This window comes from Bos javanicus, chromosome 2, assembly GCF_032452875.1.
Source record: "Bos javanicus breed banteng chromosome 2, ARS-OSU_banteng_1.0, whole genome shotgun sequence".
Classification (NCBI taxonomy): domain Eukaryota; kingdom Metazoa; phylum Chordata; class Mammalia; order Artiodactyla; family Bovidae; genus Bos; species Bos javanicus.
In genome coordinates, this window is record NC_083869.1 from 79,751,621 (window position 1) to 79,770,339 (window position 18,719).

The window sequence follows — 18,719 nt, forward strand, 5'->3', positions numbered from 1 at the left end:
CAATTAAAGATAGACATAACCCAAGATTCATTGTTTCACTCCTAGGTCTATGTCTCAGAGAACTGCATGCACCAAGGGGCACACACAAGGATATTCAGACCACAGTGTCTGAAATAGAAGAAATACAGAAATAACCCAAGTGTCCATCAACAGTAAAATAAATAAGCTATGACATAGTCACACGATGGAATACTCTGTAGCAATGAAAATGAATGAACTACTGCTATATACACCAACATGGGTGAATCTCAGGAATTATGTTGCATGAAGAAAAGTCATGAAGAATAAATATGTGATCCTATTAATGTGAATAGGATAAAAAATATGATCCTATTTAAGTGGTATTTGGTAACTTGCAAACCTATATATCCTCTAAGGATGCCAATATATGGTAAACTGTAACAAAAAGAAAGAGACTGATAAATGCAAAATTTAAATTAGTGATTACTGCGAGTGGGGAGAGAGCAGAGAGGAACTGGGCGTGGGGAAACAGGAGGCTACTAAGATACTGATAGCAACTGAGTATAAAATGTCAAAAGTAGCCTGCTCTACTATCCATCCATATATATATATACACACATATGGAATGAGAGAGAGAGAGATGTTAGGAATGATGTTTATCAAATATTAATATGATTATATCTTAGCAGTAGATTTTGTATTATTTCATATTTTCTTTGCATATTTTATATTGCTTCAATTTTTTAAATTATGAATATGCACCATTTTAATTATTTTAAAGTCATTTTATCTGAGGAAAAGAGACAGTAAAAGGTTGCTGGAGGCTAAATGTTTGTGCCTCCCCCATTCATATGCTGTAACCCTACCCCCAAAAGTGATGGTATTTGGAGGTAGAGCCTCTGATAAATGATTAGATCGTAAGGGCAGAGCTCTCTTGAATGGGATTAGCGTTCTTTTAAGAGAGAACTTAGAGAGCTTCCTTGTGAGGTTATAGTAAAGCTGAATCAGACACTGAACATGCCAGCACCTTGATCTTGGGCTTCCTGTCCAGAACTGTGAAAAATAAATGTCTTTTATGTAAAATTTACTCAATCAATTGTATTTTGTTATAACATCCAGAACAGACTAAGACCCAGAAAGGAAGATGAATAAACAAGAGATTTTCAATAGAAAATTGAAGAACAAAGATCCAATAATCAAACTCCAAGGTGCTAAAAATATGTTAAAAACTCAACGCACAAAAACCTGCACATAAATATTAATGAGTTTTGTTTATAATTCCCCAACACATATAAACTCACTGTAGTACCTCCATAAAAAGGAATTATCATTCAGCGATTTTAAAAAAGCTACCAAGCTACAAAAAGCCACAGAGGAAATTTAAAACATATTAATAAGTGAGGAAAGTCAATCTGAAATGTCTACATACTATATGATTTCAACTATATAACATTCTGAAAAAGGTGGAACTATAGAGTAAGAAGATTAGTCATTGCCAGGGGCTGGGGCGTGGGGAGGGAGGCAGGAATAAATTGGTGGAGCAGAGGAAATCTTCAGGGCAGTGAAACTGAAATAGCAGACCCAACACATCATGCACTTGCCAAAACCTACAGAACTGCACACCACAGAGAGTAAATGCTAATGCAATCTTGGACTTTAGTAACAATGTACTACAATAGGTTCATCAACTGAAACAAAGTACAGAAAATTGCCAGATAATAAGAGAAAGTAGGGAGAGGCAGGTGGAGAGAGAGCATATACAGAACTCTACTTTTTATTCAATTTTCCTTAAACCTAAAACTGCTCTAAAAAAGAAATTCTATTAGTTTAAAAAATAAGCCCCAAGAACAGAGTGAAGTGTTCTTGAAATATCTGGGCCAGATATTTATTTTTATAAAATCCTAACACAGTCCTTACTACATGTTCTGCAATTTTTTAATGCTCCTAACATCCTCGTGGGGTCAATACCACTGTGATTCCACTCATACTGCTGAGGAAACTGAGGCCAGAGAATGTGATCGTTTTGCCCTGGGCCACACAGCAAGCAAGTCATAGAACCAGGATTCAACCCAATACAGGCCTACCTCCTGACCTTGATCTGAGGCTGCCTCCCCTTAAAAGGACTAAGGTAACCTGGACATCAGTGTTCACTGCTTCCAACTCAGAGATTGCCTTGACTCTTGGTTCAGTGGTTTTGTTTAATTTGTCTTTTATAACAAGCCATCCCAAATTTTTATCAGAAGTAGGTGGGATATAAACGGTAAATTAAAATATTGAAACCGGAGACCTCAGTTGCTCTGACAACTGCTAAAATAAATTTACCTTACACCTGCTTAGTTCCCCTGGGATCATGTTGTTTGATCTTTTATTCTATAAAAGTTAAAACAGATTGCATTTTAAATCCCATAGGATGAAAATGTTCAAACCAGATAAACATAGTGTCAATATTCTTTCAGCAGCAGGTTTTTTTTTTTTCTCCTTCGTTTTGGGGGAGGGGATCTTGCTTTACCATAAAGATTTGTCTTAATTGGTGATGTTCTTTATCACTATTTTCTATTGTTTTGAATTAATACAAATATCAATAAGTATAGTTTATAAGTCAAAGTAAAAGCAAGTGGTTTTGTCTGTTCAAAATACCCTAATCAATCAAACTATTTTTGGAGTTTCTAGTTTGTAGTAGTTTCTAGTTTGCTTCTAGTACCACACTGGGTACTGGAGGGAAGAGGAAGGTCACAAAAGGAGCCCAAATTTTTACTTTCAAAGAGCTTGTGACCTTCTTGGATACATCCCCCACAGACAAGAGGCTGGTTATCTTACGGCCCATGCTCCACAGGGAATGAGAAAAAGGGGTGAAGTACAGGTGAAGGTTCCCTTGCTGCCCTGGGGCCTTCACAGGTCCTCTAGGAATGGCTGGGAGCTGGACTGGAGGAAGAGAGATGGCAGACCGTTCCTCGCCACCAGATGGTCACGGACAAAGGCTCAGAGTCATTCAAGAGTGAGCTTGCTGTGCTCAGGAACAAGGAGTAGATCTATGGTTCCTAGGGCAGGAATGTGGAGGAGTTTGGGGCAGTTTATTGAAAAGGTGAATAGAGACAAGATGCTGCAAGGTCTGTGACATAAGCAGAGACGTTTGTGCTTGAGCTGAAATGGGACTGGAATTACCACGGGTTCTTGGGCTCCCTCACAATCTTATCCCCACTCAGAAAAATGATGGGTTGGATACTTACTCTTCAATAAGAAGATCCTACTGTTTTCTCTATCAATAACAAGGTCCATTTTTGAAAGCCTATTTTTTTTTTTGGCCAGAATAAAAGCTCCAGTTTTTCTTATAATCCCAAATAATTATCCTCATTTACATGAAAAGATATAAGAATTTAGAAAAATTAAGTGACTTGCCCAAGGTCACATTTTGAGACTCAGAATTTCCAAAGACCATGAATCACCCATTTTATCCATCTATGTCCCTCTAGCAAAGACCAAGGGTCAGCAAACTTTCCTATAAAGGGCCAGATAAGTGTGCTTAATACAGACACACACACATATACATATGCACACATTTTTAATTTAGGCTGTAGGTCCATACAGTCTTTGTCACAATTACTCAACTGTGCCAGTGCAGTGCAAAGGCAGCCAGAGTCAATACATAACTAATTAAGTAAGCTACATTTCACTAAAATACAGAAATTTGAATTTCCTATAATTTTCATGTCACAAACTTATTTATTTTACTTTTATTTTTTAAACACTTAAAAATGCAAAAACCACTCTTAGTTATGGACCATACAAGCACAGGCAACAGCCACATTTGACTTGTGGCTACCAGTATGCCAAACCCCTGTTTTATGTCCATTGATTAGAACAATAGCAAATGAAGCCAAGATTAAATGTCTTATCTCTGGAAGAGATAGTTTGCTTTACACTGTGAAAAACTCTGTTTTGCTGGTAACAAGTTCATTTCCTACCCCGGCCAAGTCTCTTGCAAATTTGTAGGGGATTACAAAGGCAAAGATAACAGTAAAAGGACAATGAAAAAAAAATCCAATCCTAACAACAATAAAACATTAACAATTTAAAAAACAGCAATCCAAACAACAATAAAAAATTAATATCTATTTCCCTCTCACAGATGTTAGTAATATCAAGAACATTTCTATTATAGTCTAGGAAAAGTCTTCTAAAACTGCATTCATTGTTAAGTTTGAGGTTCTAAAGATGTATCACTAAGAAATGGTACATGTATATTTCATGTTCTCTAATATGTTGTAAAAGCACTTTGTAAATTTTAGAGCAGTCCATGTTCAGAGTTTGCTTCATTAGCATCTCTGCATTTAGGTCAATAATAGCCTGCTCTTAATTCTTTAGATTCTTGTTTCACTTATTCATTCATCTGTGTAATCAATGAATATTATACATCTACCATATGTCCAACTTTGTGGTGGTCACTGGGAATTCAAAACTGAATGTTAAAGTCCTTGCCTTAAGTAACCCACATTTTGAGGGAGAAGAAATGCAGAAGTAACACTAATGTAGAATACACTAAATGCTACAGTACAGATGAGTTGCAGTTACGGGAACACCTTGGTGAACTTTTGGAATTAACTTTTGGAAAGGGAAGCTTGGATGAACTTTTTGGAACGGGAAGCTACAGGACACCAAAGAACGCTTTCGAAGGTGAAGTTTGAACCAAATCTGGAAGAAGACATACGACCATAATGCCTCCACCTATGAATGAGAACAATACCAACTCTGATTTGTTACATACAAGACAAAGGCAAGAAAGGTTTGGAGGGACAGCTGTGAAATAAGCATCTTTCAGATCCCCGTCCCAGACTCTCATCAATTTGATCATAACTAGTAAACAGTCACATGCAAATCATACTCTCCCCTTTGTGGGCATCTTAAGATTCAAAAGTTGGTGAAAAACAAGTGTTGGGTAATGAAATAAAATTGAGCACAAAAGGTAAAGTCATAAGAGAATTCAGCTTTTTCTCTTTTAAATCTGATACAGAAATACAATAAGACTACATTTTTTTTTAATTGAATTTAAGACTTATAAAGACAAATATTTTGAAAAAGTAGAATGCATTCTCACCTGAAGGACTTTCCTAATTCTTTTCAGATTGTGAATTAAAAGTAGGTTTTTCTCTTTGGAAACACGGCCTAACTGTTCATCCAGTTGTATTAACAAGTTTTGAAGAAGAATTGTTGCCATAGTTTCATTGTTAGATGCTGCCTCCCTAAAAAACAAAAATGTTATTACACAGCGGGAAACAACTTATAAAAATGCCTACTTTTTACCATAATCATTTAAAGTGATAAATATATCCCACAGTGATAAGCATTTAATGGTTTTAAAAATTAAATTGTATACACATGACAGTATATTCAACACCACTAATCATTAAGGAAATGCAAATCAAATCAGGAGATACCACTTCACACCTATTTGGATGGCTATTATGGAAAACACAAGATAAGTTTTGGTGAGGATGTGAAACTGGAACCTCCTTGTATATTGCCAATGGCAGTGGAAAACTGTATAGCCAGTGTAGAAAACAGTATGGAGATTCCTCAAATTATAAAGATAAAATTACATACAATTCCACTTCTGGGTAGATACTCAAAAGAACTGAAGCAGGGACTTGAGTAGATAATTTGTACTTCAACATTTAAATCAGCTTTATTCACAATAGCTGAAAGAAGAAATCACTCAAATGTTCATTGAAGGATAAATATAGAAATGCAGTATATGCATACAACAAAATATTATTCAACCTTAAAAAGGAAGGAAATTCTGATACATGCTATATGAATGAACCTTGAAAGAATATGCTACATAAAATGTTGGTCACAAAATAACTAATTTGGTGTGACTACACTTATATGAAGTACCTAGGCTAGTTAAATTAAGAGACAGAAAACAGTGGTTGCCAGGGGCTGGGGTAGAAAGAATGAGGGGTTATTATTTAATGAGTACACAGTTTCAGTTCAGTTTTAAGTTGAAAAAGTTCTGGAGATGGATGGTGGTGATGGATGTGCAACAATGTGAATATGCTTAAGGCCACTAAGCTGAACACCTAACAAATGTTAAAATGGTAAATTTTATGTTATGCATATTTTATCACAATAAAAATTTTAAGAAGACAAAAGCAAAAAAAAAAATTGTACAAGGTGACTGGAGCTTCCAAAAATGTTTGTAAAACATATTAAGAAAAAATGTTTATTTTATTGAGTCTATGGTGGAGAATTGATATAAACAATAGACTTACTTCTTGGCTTTTTAATACTTAGAAAATCACTGGGGGTTGGCTTATAAAAACAAAGCACTAGAACCATAAAGGTTTAATCTACAATGGATGAAACCAGAAAGGACAATGATTCTTCTCCCTTAAGGAAGCTTTCCAAAGCCTCAAAGAAAGTTCTGTACCTGAAAAGAATGTATCTACTGAGTTAAAAGTGGACCATAGAGTAAGTCCATGTGTAAGTCCTCTAGGGAAAATACAATAACATTTGATCCTACCAGTCCTGATTTTCAATCCACTGGGCCAGCAGATGCCGAATTTCCATAGGAAAGTTGTCATCATAGAATTGATCGACTTGCTCCAAAAATTTTATTTCTAACTGTTGGACTTGATTCCACTGAGACATGCTATAAAGAAGAGGAAAAAATAGAACTTAAAAATAATGTTAATTAACAACTATGGTACATGTTTTCTTTTCCTTTTTTTTTTTTTTTTTTGGATTTCGGACAAAGACAATGTTATCCATTAAGTAACTGGAGAAAAAAAATTTATTTTATAGTCACTCAATTAAAGAAAACAGAAACAAGAAAATGTTTTCAATCCAAAGATAATGCAATTCTGAGCTTTTTCCTAAGGCATTCCTAAGGAAGGAAAAAGGATTCTTTTTCTACCCTGAGCCATATTTTTCTTTGTTCTAAAAGAAACGCCAGATCCACCTTCTCTAGAAAGCTTTTATTCCCCCTCAAAACCCCTCACATCTGTCTACACAGATATGTGTATTCTCAACAATCTCCTTCCCTAGTCTGTGCTCCCCCTCACTATTAATTAGACTTTGAGCAACTTGAAGGCAAACAACAAACTAAACTATATCTCTTAAGATTCTCTTAAGGCTTTATATATGCTGCAGCATCAGTCGTTCAGTCTTTCTGACTCTTTGTGACTCCATACACTGTAGACCACCAGTCTCTTCTGTTCATGGAATTCTCCAGGCAGGAATACTGGAGTATGTTGCCATTCTCTTCTCCAGGGGATCTTCCCAAACCAGGAACCGAACCCAGGTCTCCCGCATTTCAGGTGGATTCTTCACGATCTGAGCCACCAGGGACACCTGATGTGAGGACTACCCAATAAAAACTTCTTTTATATAAAACTGTCCAATCCCTTTTTATTCCAGATTTGTCTGGCTTCTAGAATCAGTCATATTCCTAGACTTCTAGTCTCAGTCTTACCTATATGAAGAGTTTCATGTGGGCTTTTCTTTCAGTTCAAAATACCTCTGAACAAAGAAATATTTTCACTTCTCTCTGGAATGATCAACTATTGCTGGGCAAAGCTTTTAAAGTCTACTTGTAATCAGTCTCTGATGTGTATCTGACAGTGGTTAAACCCTCAACATACTGAAGAAGAAACCACTTGATGCAGTTGGCGGTGTGTCATAAAACAAAAGTATGTGTTTCCCCAACATAACCCCATTCTGTCCAATTTAGAAGCTTTAGACGTATTTCTTAACTCAAGGAAATGAATATGACATCTCTCCTTGAAATTACAGTATTTTATTTTTCCCAAAGTCAAAATTTTTATTGTTTTGTCACTAATTCTAGATCAAACAAAGAAACCTTTTATGTGATCAATCACAATGGTGTTTCAACTTACCCTGTAGGTATATTAAGATTTCCTTTTGCTTACAGAACATTATGATGATAAATTTCTCAGGTTTCAAAGGGAACCATTTCAGGAGTACCTTTTGTATTTAAAAAAGATTAATGCCAATGTTTTGCTAAACGAAAGTGACTGGAAAAAATTTTTTCACTTTCTTATCACTATATTTATACATATAATCCTAGGCAAAAGTGCTCAGTAAGTACTCATTAAGAGAAGAATAAGTGGGTCTCTGGATGCTGTAAATAGCACAGGTGGCTAGTATTATTCTGACTTTAAAATGAAAAGAAAAAAAATCTGAGGGACACATAGGCAAAATGACTTGCCCAAGACACACAGCTCCTAAGGAACAACCTGAGGTCTCCTGACACTACACATGGTTGTCTTTCCTGATGTTGGGTGTATATATATTCCTCTCAAAATTGCAACATGTGTTGCCATGCTACTATCCCCATGGCTCTGCTCTATCAGTTTATTCTAGTGAATGATAAAAGAACAGGTGCTGAGAATAGCATTATAATTGTAACTGCTACTATTGTTCAATCTCTGCTATGATCTGGATGAAAATCTATTTTCTAACTAAGAATTAACTGGACTGAACCCATCCTAAAGTTAGATCACTCCTAGGATCTGAGTCCACCCTCCAGAGAGATGAACACAAGGCTGAACGGGGGAAAGACAGGTTTATAGACTCAGGACACTTTTTTCTGTTGCAGCCTCTAGTAATGCCTTTAAAGGACCTAAAAACACCTTCACTCTCTAAGGGCTAATTGTTGCCATCCCAAGAAAACTACCGAGCATTTCTTTTGAAGACTGAGTGCCTGCCTAGTCTCTTTGAATGCCTGGCCCTAGAAGAAGCCTGATAAATGGGCGTTTTCTCCCACCGCCTGGGGGCTAACGCTGCCGCTTTGGGGTTCTGTGAAAAGGGGGCGACTTACCCTAAAACATCACTGCTCTTATCAAAGCCTCAATCACTGGCTACCTCCGTCGCGGGCTTCTGGCTGAAACCCAGGCAAGCAATCTAATGCCAGGCATGAGAGTTAAGAGCCGCTGGCTAAGAAAGTGAAGCGGAGGGGCCACACTCGGCGTGGACACACCCCCGCTGCAGCCACAGGGTCGCACCCACCCAAGTTCACAGTCTCCCGGGCACAGTGCCCGGGTCTTGCCGCGGAGAGACCCGCGCCACAGCGAACCTTTGAATCATGGAGTCGACCGCTTGTTTCTAAACTACTCTTCCTCAGCTAGATTACCGTGAAGTAACTGTCAATACAGCACGGGCGCGGCAAAACCTCAGCAGCGTCCTGCAGAACCACGTCCTGGCCCGCCCTCCTCCAGAGAAGCCACGCCAAGGTGCGGTCTGCCTCCTTACCTGGCTCCCTCTGCCCGCGTCCCAGGCGGTGCTCAAGTCCGGGATGGGAATCGCCCAGCGCGGTCCCCCAGGACCTAGCCGCTGACGCCTCCGTCAGAGGGGATTTGCATTTCTCCTCCTACTTGAGGCTTTCCTGTGCGTCAGTGTTAGAACCTCCGGTACTTTACTAGGGTCGTTCCCACCCACTGCCTATTCTAGAAACGCTAAAGAGCAGAAACAGGTTGAAGCCACCACGCGGGGCGCCCTCTCCTCATCCCCATCAATCACTCCAGCCACTCCCTGTGGCCCGAGGGTGTCAGGAAGAAGAGGGTGGGTGGGGGCCACACTCTCTTTTTCTTCCGGTTTCCCCAGACCGAGAGCCCCTGCAGACTTACTTGTGCCGCGCTTAGTCGCTCAGTCCTGTCCGACTCTTTGCGACCCCATCCATGGACTGTAGCCGGCCAGGAGGATTCTCCAGGCAAGAATACTGCAGTGGATTGCCATGCTCTCTTCCAGGGGATCGTCCCAACCCAGGGATCGAACCCAGGTCTCCCTCATTGCCAGCAGATTCTTTACCGACTGAACTATCAGGGAAGCGCAGACTTACTTGCCCCGACCTAAATTCCTGGCTTCCCGGCTTCCTCCCTATAGACTCTACTCACCACGGTGGGAGCCAGCCCCAGGGATGAAAGGAGTGGGTCGCCAGGATGAAAACAGCCAATGGAAGACTTCACTGTGCGCGGATTCTAACAGGGTCTGCTCACCAGCAGAAGAACCTCACCCAGCGGCTGCAACCAGCTCCTGCGCAGGTGGACACCTGCCCTTACCAGCCCAGAATCATCCGCCCCTACCCAGTAGCTACGTCTGGTTGCAAGGGGATGTGTTTCTCCCTCTGTGAGGTGGACTGGTTCTAGAACCCCAGAGCTGGAGGGAGTCTTGGCCTCATCTGGTTCTGACTCCTCTTTCCTATCTGGAGAGACACGGGGCCCAAAGAGGTGATCCGAGTTACTCAATGATTTACCTGCAAAGACTGGATAAGAACCTGGGGAGTTCAACTACCTCCTAAGCGCTGTTTTCTTTTCATCTCTGAGCCAGATGTTAACATCCCCTGACATGCAGTAAGAGTTCTACAAACGTTCAGGAAAATAAAGACACAAAAACAAAAATGGACGATAGACTAAAAGAGGTAGAAAGAACGACTCAATCTGTTTATGCACATGCCTGGAGAGATCTGCCAAGGTCAAAGCCCTTGCTTCACAGCATGGTGCTAGCCAGCATCACAGAGGATTCTCCTCCTCTTTCAGGAGATATCATCATGTGATTAAATTTACCACCCCTCTCCCTCACTTACAAAGAACAAGTCAATCAACCCCAAAGTCAAACATCTAAATTCAAAGTCATCATCTAAATTCATTTGTCAGGTAGAGCTAGTCCTGGTTGCTTGCTCACTGGGCAGTTTCCAGGAACTTATGCTGCTCTGTCCCCACCTGAAAGAAGTGCCTCATCTGGGCTGCTCCAGCAGCCATGAGGCAAAGCCTGGTTTTCTTCAGGGGACACGGACAGTGCCTTATAGGAAAAAGTCCAAATTCTTGGCACTCAAAGTTCTGTTCAACTTGGTCCTAACCTCTTTCAGAAACTTCTCTCCCCCACCCTCCTGGCCCACCCTGAGAGCCCATGATCTGATGTATCAGTCTCCTCTGCTTTCTAGATTATCCTCTCATATTTTAGTACTGATGCTCCCTTCAGCTGCAGTTTCTTCCCCAACTTGTCTACTCACTGAAATCCTCTCCTTCTCAGTGAAGATTTCACCAATGACTCCAACCCTGTAAGCAACTTTTCCCTGCTCTGAATTCTGATCATGTCCAAGCTAATGCTGTCCAAGAGAAATAAAATGCAAGCAACGTATGTTCACTTTTCTAGTAGCCATGTTAAAAAAGGAAAAAGCAACAATTAAATTACTTTTAATACTGTAAATAACCCAATACATACAGAATATTAACATTTCAGCATATAATCAGTATAAAAAGTTATTAATGAGAGACAGCATTCCATATACAAAAGATCCCACTATATAGCACAGGGAACTATATTTAATATCATATATATGTATATTATATACAAAACTGATTCACTTTGCTGGGTACCAGGAACTAACACAACATTGTAAATCAACTGTACTTCAATTTTTTAAACTTAAAGAAAAAAGAAGACTGAGAGAAAATACTCCTTACTTCATACGAAATCTTTGAAGTCTGGTGTGTACTTGCATTTTAGTTAGGAGTCTCCACATTTCAAGTGCTTAATGGCCACATGTGGCTAGTGGCTACCATATTGGACAGTGTAGAACCAGCCCACTCATTTAACACTTTTCACTTCCTGCCTTACAACATTAGTCACACTGGTTTTGTGGGTCTTTATCATCATTATAGTCAACTATTGAGTGACTGCTATAGAAAGCTGAGAGTTTGTTCCCTTCTCTTAAAAACCTCACCTTGGGATACTCCCAGCAGTATTCCAACTGTTTGGTCTCAAGACACCTTTATACTCTTAAAAAAATTGTTGACAACCCCAAAGAACTTTTGTGTATTTCTATTCTGTATTCATTTTTAATTATTGTACTCAAAATTAACTCTGAAAGTTAAAACATCTATTCACTTAAAATTATAGTCATAAACCCACTATGTGCTAAACATTTTAAAATGGAAAACAAGCATATTTTCCAACAGACAGGCAAAATAGAAGATTGGCGTTGATTTACATTTTTAGAAATCTCTTTAATGTCTGATTTGAGAAAAGACAGCCACTTCTACATTTAATTTATTGCAAAATATTGTTTTGCTTAAAGTATCTGGAGAAAATCTGGACTTACATAGATACGTAACTAGAAAAGGGAAGAACATTTTAATCTTTTTCAGATAATGTTGGTATTCTTCTTTGGTACCACACCAAAACTCAACAAGTGGTAATTCCTTAGGAGTTAGTTGTATTGTGGAATGTGAAGCCATATCAGCAAACTTTACATACACTGTTACATTAAAGTCCATTGGTATACCTTGTTTTTTGAATCGAACTCTTAACACACTCAGAATTTTGTAATATCACACATTGTTCAGTTTGGAAAATATTGGTTCACTGAATTACACAACTCTTCCAAATGCTGACACATTTCAACATACAATAACAGAAAATCACAGTAGTTAACATCACTACTGATCTCTTTAGAAAAGTATTTTAAGTATTGTTGTTTAGTCACTAAGTTGGGTCTGACTCTTTTCAACACCAAGGACTGTAGCCCACCAGCCTGCTCTGTCCATGGGATTTCTTAGGCAAGAATACTGGGGTAGGTTGCCATTTTCTTCTCCAAGGTATCTCCTTGACCCAGGGATCAAGCCCCTGTCTCCTGCATTGGCAGGCAGATTCTTCACTGCTGAGCCACCAGGGAAGCCCCATTTTAAGTATTAGAAAGCTGTTAAATTCGTGATGACAGATACAAGTTTTCCAAACTTGCTTAAAAGCTCCGGTTTTGTTAATGGCAACAAATATTGCCAACTGTTTTCCTTGAAGTGATAACTCACTTTGTTTTCAGGAAAATGTCTTCCAAATACCCAAGTCTTCATAGCCATAGTCAGTCATTTTTTTCAAGTAAAAATGGCCAGGACAGTGGGTGGACAACTTAAAGAATCACATAATTGCTTTTCTTTGAAGTGACCATTGTATATTAGTATGTGTATGTCCCATTTCATCACACAGAATATTAAAGACACATGGATTTAAGATCTGAGATTTAATACAATTAATATGTTTTCCTACTTTTTTGTAAATTCTTAACTCACACTGGCATTTAAAAAATTTTAGGGGTTTCCACGGTGGCCCAGTCGTTAAGAATATTCCTTGCAACACAAGGGACACTGATTTGATCCCTGGTCCAAGAAGATCCCACATGCCACGGAGCAACTAAGCCCGTGCACCACAATTACTGAGCCCACAGGCTGCAACCAACTAGAGCCTGTGCTCCACAGGAGAGAAGCCGCCACTATGAGAAGCCTACACAGCACAACTGGAGAGTAGCCCCCACTCTCCAAACCTAGAGAAAGCCTGTGCACAGCAACAGAGAGCCAGCGCAGCCAATAAATACATAAGTAAATAAAAACTGAAGTGCGTGGTGGTGAAGGATGCAGTGAATACTAGGATAATTTGGCACCACACCTTGGTTCATTGTAAGGCACCAAGATTACCCATCATGGCTTTGATGCTATCAGTGTAGATGTCAACAAAGTGAAAAGGCAAACCAGTATTATTATGAAATAGTGCTACCCTGGAGGACAGCCTGAAAAGACCTGGAGGACTACTCCCAGGGGTCCTCAGACAACACTTTCGGAATCCTTGCTCCATGCACCATCTCCTGTCTACTGTAGTCAGTTACCCAGAGTTCTAGATCATGAGGGAATCTCCACTCAAATGAACAGTCTCTTGGTTTCATACATACACTTAAATTCTGGTTCTTTTCCTATTTCACGAACTAAGCCAGGCTTCTAGGAAAGGGTATCCCTATATCCCCCTTGCTTCTCTTTCTTTGAATTAAATCTAAAAAGCTAGGTCCCCAATTTCTTGACACTACACTGGCCTTGGCCTCATCAGCGCCTCGTCAGAAACAAACAAAACAAAAACAGAAAACCTCAAACCAACCTTCCCCAAAACAATTCAAAGCAAATCAAACAAAAGCATTCTAATGTGAAATCCCCATAAAGTTTCCCAAACCCAAAGACCTTCAGAGATTTCTCTCCGCTTTAAATTGTCCCCTAACTGCCCTCTTATAAGCCCTACTGCTGTTTTGTTTTGTTGTCTTTCGTCTCATCTTAAGACGGAAATAACAGATTATAGACTTCCTGAAATATAGATTCTAGTACTCATTTTGCCACTTTCTAGCAGTACAAAGTTGGATTAGCTACCTAACCTCTGAGTTCCAAACTACCCATAAAAATGGCAATACCATAGCCCATACAAAATTGCTGAGAAGATTCAAAGGTCTAATGTCAGGAATGAGATAAGGAAAAATGCTCAGTAGCTGTTGTGAATAGAATAATAAACATAGCCAGATTGTAAGAAACTTTGGAGGTCACTAGGTTAATAAACTCCATTTTCCCTTCCCCCTGGTTGTACAGACAGGGTTTCAAATGGAGATGGGATGAAGACAGGTAAGGTGAGGTAAACAGGTTCACATCTGTAAGTCGGTGGCAGAGAGGATTCAGTCTGTTCTTCTGACTGCTTTTTCCGCTATGCTCAGATTCTGTTTGTTTTGGAGGCCGTGAGACAGGAAGAGTAGGGGTGTCACTTTCCCTCCACGGGATACAAGCCACCTCCACCTTCTCCCCAATTCTTATACAAAGAACATAAACATTTGTTTGTTTTGATTTTTGTGGTGGCACCTTACCTCTCTGTCCAGGCTTCCTTTCTTGTGTGTCCCAAGGGAACAGGGGTAGGTTAGCTGATTGGGCCAACAGAATACATACACACAGAGAGATACACTGGATTCCAAGGTAGCTAGTATCAAATGAGCGGTACACAGGATTATTGGAACAAGGCAGTCTGGTGTGGGTCTTACCAGCTCATCTGTGTAGGTCACTCAAGCTCAATCAAAAAACAGAGACAATGCCTTGTGCTAAGGGTTTTAGTTCAGTTCAGTCGCTCAGTCATGTCCAACTCTTTGCGACCCCATGGACTGCAGCACGCTGGGCCTCCCTGTCCATCACCGACTCCTGGAGTTTACTCAAACTCATGTCCATTGCATCGGTGATGCCATCCAACCATCTCATCCTCTGTCATCCCCTTCTCCTCCTGCCTTCAGTCTTTCCCAGCATCAGGGTCTTTTCAAACGAGTCAGCTCTTCACATCAGGTATTGGAGTTTCAGCTTCAGCTTCAGTCTTTCCAATGAATATCCAGGACTGATTTCCTTTAGGATGGATCTCCTTGCAGTCCAAGGGACTCTCAAGAGTCTTCTCCAACACCACAGTTCAAAAGCATCAATTCTTCAGCACTCAGCTTTCTTTATAGTCCAATTCTCACATCCATACAAGACTACTGAAAAAACCATAGCCTTGACTGGTTGGACCTTTGTTGGCAAAGTAATGTCTCTGCTCTTTAAGATGCTGTTTAGGTTGATCATAACTTTTCTCCCAAGGAGTAAGCATCTTTTAATTTCATAGCTGCAGTCACCATCTATAGTGATTTTGGAGCCCAAAAAAGTAAAGTCTGCCACTGTCTCAACTGTTTCTCCATCTATTTGCCATGAAGTGATGGACCTGGATTGCCATGATCTTTGTTTTCTGACTGTTGGGCTTTAAGCCAACTTTTTCACTCTCCTCTTTCACTTTCATCAAGAGGCTCTTTAGTTCTTCATTTCTGCCATAAGGGTGGTGTCACCTGCATATCTGAAGTTATTGATATTTCTCTGGAAATCTTTATTCCAGCTTGTGCTTCATCCAGCCCAACATTTCTTATGAGGTATACTCTGCATATAAGTTAAATAAGCACAGTGACAATATACAGCCTTGACGTACTCCTTGTCCTATTTGGAACCAGTCTGTTGTTCCATGTCCAGTTCTAACTGTTGCTTCCTGACCTGCATACAGATTTCTCAGGAGGCAAGTCAGGTGGCCTGGTATTCCCATCTCTTTAATAATTTTCCACAGTTTATTGTGATCCACAGTCAAAGGCTTTAGCATATTCAATAAAGCAGAAATAGATGTTTTTCTGGAACTCTCTTGCTTTTTTGATAATCCAATGGATGTTGGTAATTTGATCGCTGGTTCCTCTGCCTTTTCTAAAACCAACTTAAACATCTGGAAGTTCATGGTTCACATATTGCTGAAGCCTGGCTAGGAGAATTTTGAGCATTACTTTACTAGCATGTGAGATGAGTGCAACTGTGTGGTAGTTTGAGCATTCTTTGGCATTGCCTTTCTTTGGGATTGGAATCTGAATCTGAATCTGAAAACTGACCTTTTCCAGTCCTGTGGCCACTGCTGAGTTTTCCAAATTTGCTGGCATATTGAGTGCAGCACTTTCACAGCATCATCTTTTGGATTTGAAAGTTCAATTGGAATTCCATCACCTTTACTAGCTTTGTTTGTAGTGATACTTCCTAAGGCCCACTTGACTTCACACTCCAGGATGTCTGGCTCTAGGTGGGTGATCACACCATTTTGATTATCTGGGTCGTGAAGATCCATTTTGTACAGTTCTTCTGTGTATTCTTGCCACCTCTTCTTAATATCTTCTGTTTCTGTGAGGTCCATACCATTTCTGTCCTTTATTGAGCTGTTTCATTGCATGAAATGTTCCCTGCTGCTGCTGCTAAGTCGCTTCAGTCATGTCCGACTCTGTGCGACCCCAGAGACGGCAGCCCACCAGGCTCCCCCATCCCTGGGATTCTCCAAGCAAGAACACTGGAGTGGGTTGCCATTTCCTTCTCCAATGCATGAAAGTGAAAAGTGAAAGTGAAGTCGCTCAGTCATGTCCAACCCTGGGTATCTCTAATTTTCTTGAAGAGATCTCTAGTCTTTCCCATTCTATTGTTTTCCTCTGTTTCTTTGCACTGATCGCTGAGGTAGGCTTTCTTATCTCTTCTTGCTATTCTTTGTAAGCTAAGGGCTTTGTAAGCTAAGGCCTTGCTACCTACTTAAGTCCAATTCCCAATGACAGTGCTCCCTCTACTGTCCCCTCCAAAACATTGCAAAGTATAAATCTGCCTTCCCCCACCCGCTCCATCCCCCTACTCCACCTCACCTCTCACCTCCTTACCACCCCACCACCACCCCCCACCCTGCAATAGAACTTTTTTTTTGGCCACCTGATGCGAGGAACCGACTCATTGAAATAGACCCTGATAAAGGGAAATATAGAAGGTAGAAAGAGAAGGGGACAGCAGAGGATGAGATGATTGGATAGCCTCACCAACTCAATGAACTTGAGTTTGAACAAGCTGGTGGAGATAGTGAAGGACGGGGAAGCCTGGCATGCTGCAGTCTATGGGGTCCCAAAGAGTCTGACATGACTGAGCCACTGAATAACAACAACTTTTTCAGCTCTAACTCCTTGGCAGGCAAGGGCTGAGAACTTCACATGCATTGTTAAAACAATGCTAATCCTTACAACATACCCCAGGATTAAGTATTATTCTTATCATCAAGTGACAGATAAGGAGATAATGAGGCTGGAGGATCTGGTAAATCTTAAGCAGATAAGGGGACAGTTTCAGGATTGAAACGCCAGACTGTCTGACTCCAGAAACATTTGTAACCGTTCAGCTTTACTAAAAAAAAAACCTTACCTGCTCTGATAATAAAAGCAATAAATTGCTCAGAGAGTTAAGGAAGAGGTAAATTTAAGGATCTAAACACAAATTCCAAAATACACTCATTACATAGTCTATTGGTTAGAGATGATTCGTATCCTCTGATTCTCCAGCATTCCTATGGAGCATATGGACAATTAGCCATGCATTTAAAAGTCCTTGATGTATCATGATGATAGGCACATTGCCAACAGTGTTCCAAAACATTTAGCAAATTACATGCTTCTATAGCATCTTGTTTATACTGTACATGAGGTGAGTGTTTCTATTGAGCCACAAATGAGACAATGAAGTTTGATAGCAGGCTAGGATATTTGAGTTGTAGACTTTTCCAAACAATTCTGCTTATGTGGACAGTTAAATAGCCCTCAACCACCTCATTTTATTTTGTGTATTTTTCATATGCAATTCTCTCTCTGGACTGAATATTTAGGGAGTCAGGACTAAATGCTCATTTTCTTTGTGTTTTAGTGTTCAGCTCAGTGCCTGGAACAGAGCAGGTTTTCAAGAAATGTTTACTGAACAGAAGAAGAGTTGATGAAGGACTCCATCATCAAAGTCTGTTCTGAGAAGGGCTCTCTCTAGGGACTTTCCTTGTCAAGTCCCTTCATCCCTGCCAAGTTTGACTCTACACTTGATTATTATGACATCTCACATTTATACATTTATTAGTAGTTATGTTGTTGTTGTTCAGTCACTAGGTCATGTCTGACTCTTTGTGACCCCATGGACTACAGCAGACCAGGCTTTGCTGTCCCTCACCATCTCCCAGAGTTTGTCCAAGTTCATGTTCCTTGAGTCAGTGATCCCATCCAACCATCTCATCCTCTGCCACTCTCTTCTCCTTTTGCCTTCAATCTTTCCCAGCATCAGGATCTTTTCCAGTGACTCATCTCTTCACATCAGGTGGCCAAAGTATTGGAGCTTCAGCATCAATCCTTCCAGTGAGTATTCAGGGTTGATTTTCCTTAGGATTGACAGGCTTGATCCCCTTGCTGTCCTAGGGACTCTCAAGAATCTTATCCAGTACTGCAGCTTGAAAGCATCAGTTTTTCAGTGCTCAGCCTTCTTTATGGTCTAACTCTAACATTTGTACAAAAGAAAGACCATAGCTTTGACTATATGGACCTTTGTTGGCAAAGTGAAGTCTTTCCT

The 18,719-nt window shown here is 40.1% G+C and overlaps 1 protein-coding gene across 4 annotated transcripts in view; it reads right to left on the minus strand.

Annotated features, from left to right (window-relative positions):
* Positions 1 to 18,719, minus strand: part of STAT4 (signal transducer and activator of transcription 4) — a 137,230-nt gene that overhangs the window by 95,768 nt on the left and 22,743 nt on the right. For 2 of the 4 annotated variants that reach the window (XM_061440422.1, XM_061440438.1), the window contains exons 3-4: positions 6,482 to 6,610; positions 5,054 to 5,198 (exon numbers count right to left, since the gene is read on the minus strand). In XM_061440422.1, coding sequence (XP_061296406.1) covers positions 5,054 to 5,198; positions 6,482 to 6,609 — 273 coding nt within the window. In that variant the 5' untranslated portion in view covers position 6,610. Of the gene's footprint in view, positions 1 to 5,053; positions 5,199 to 6,481; positions 6,611 to 9,231; positions 9,354 to 9,872; positions 10,070 to 18,719 lie in introns of those variants that run through there. The other 2 variants (XM_061440448.1, XM_061440431.1) reach the window with 2 other exon arrangements.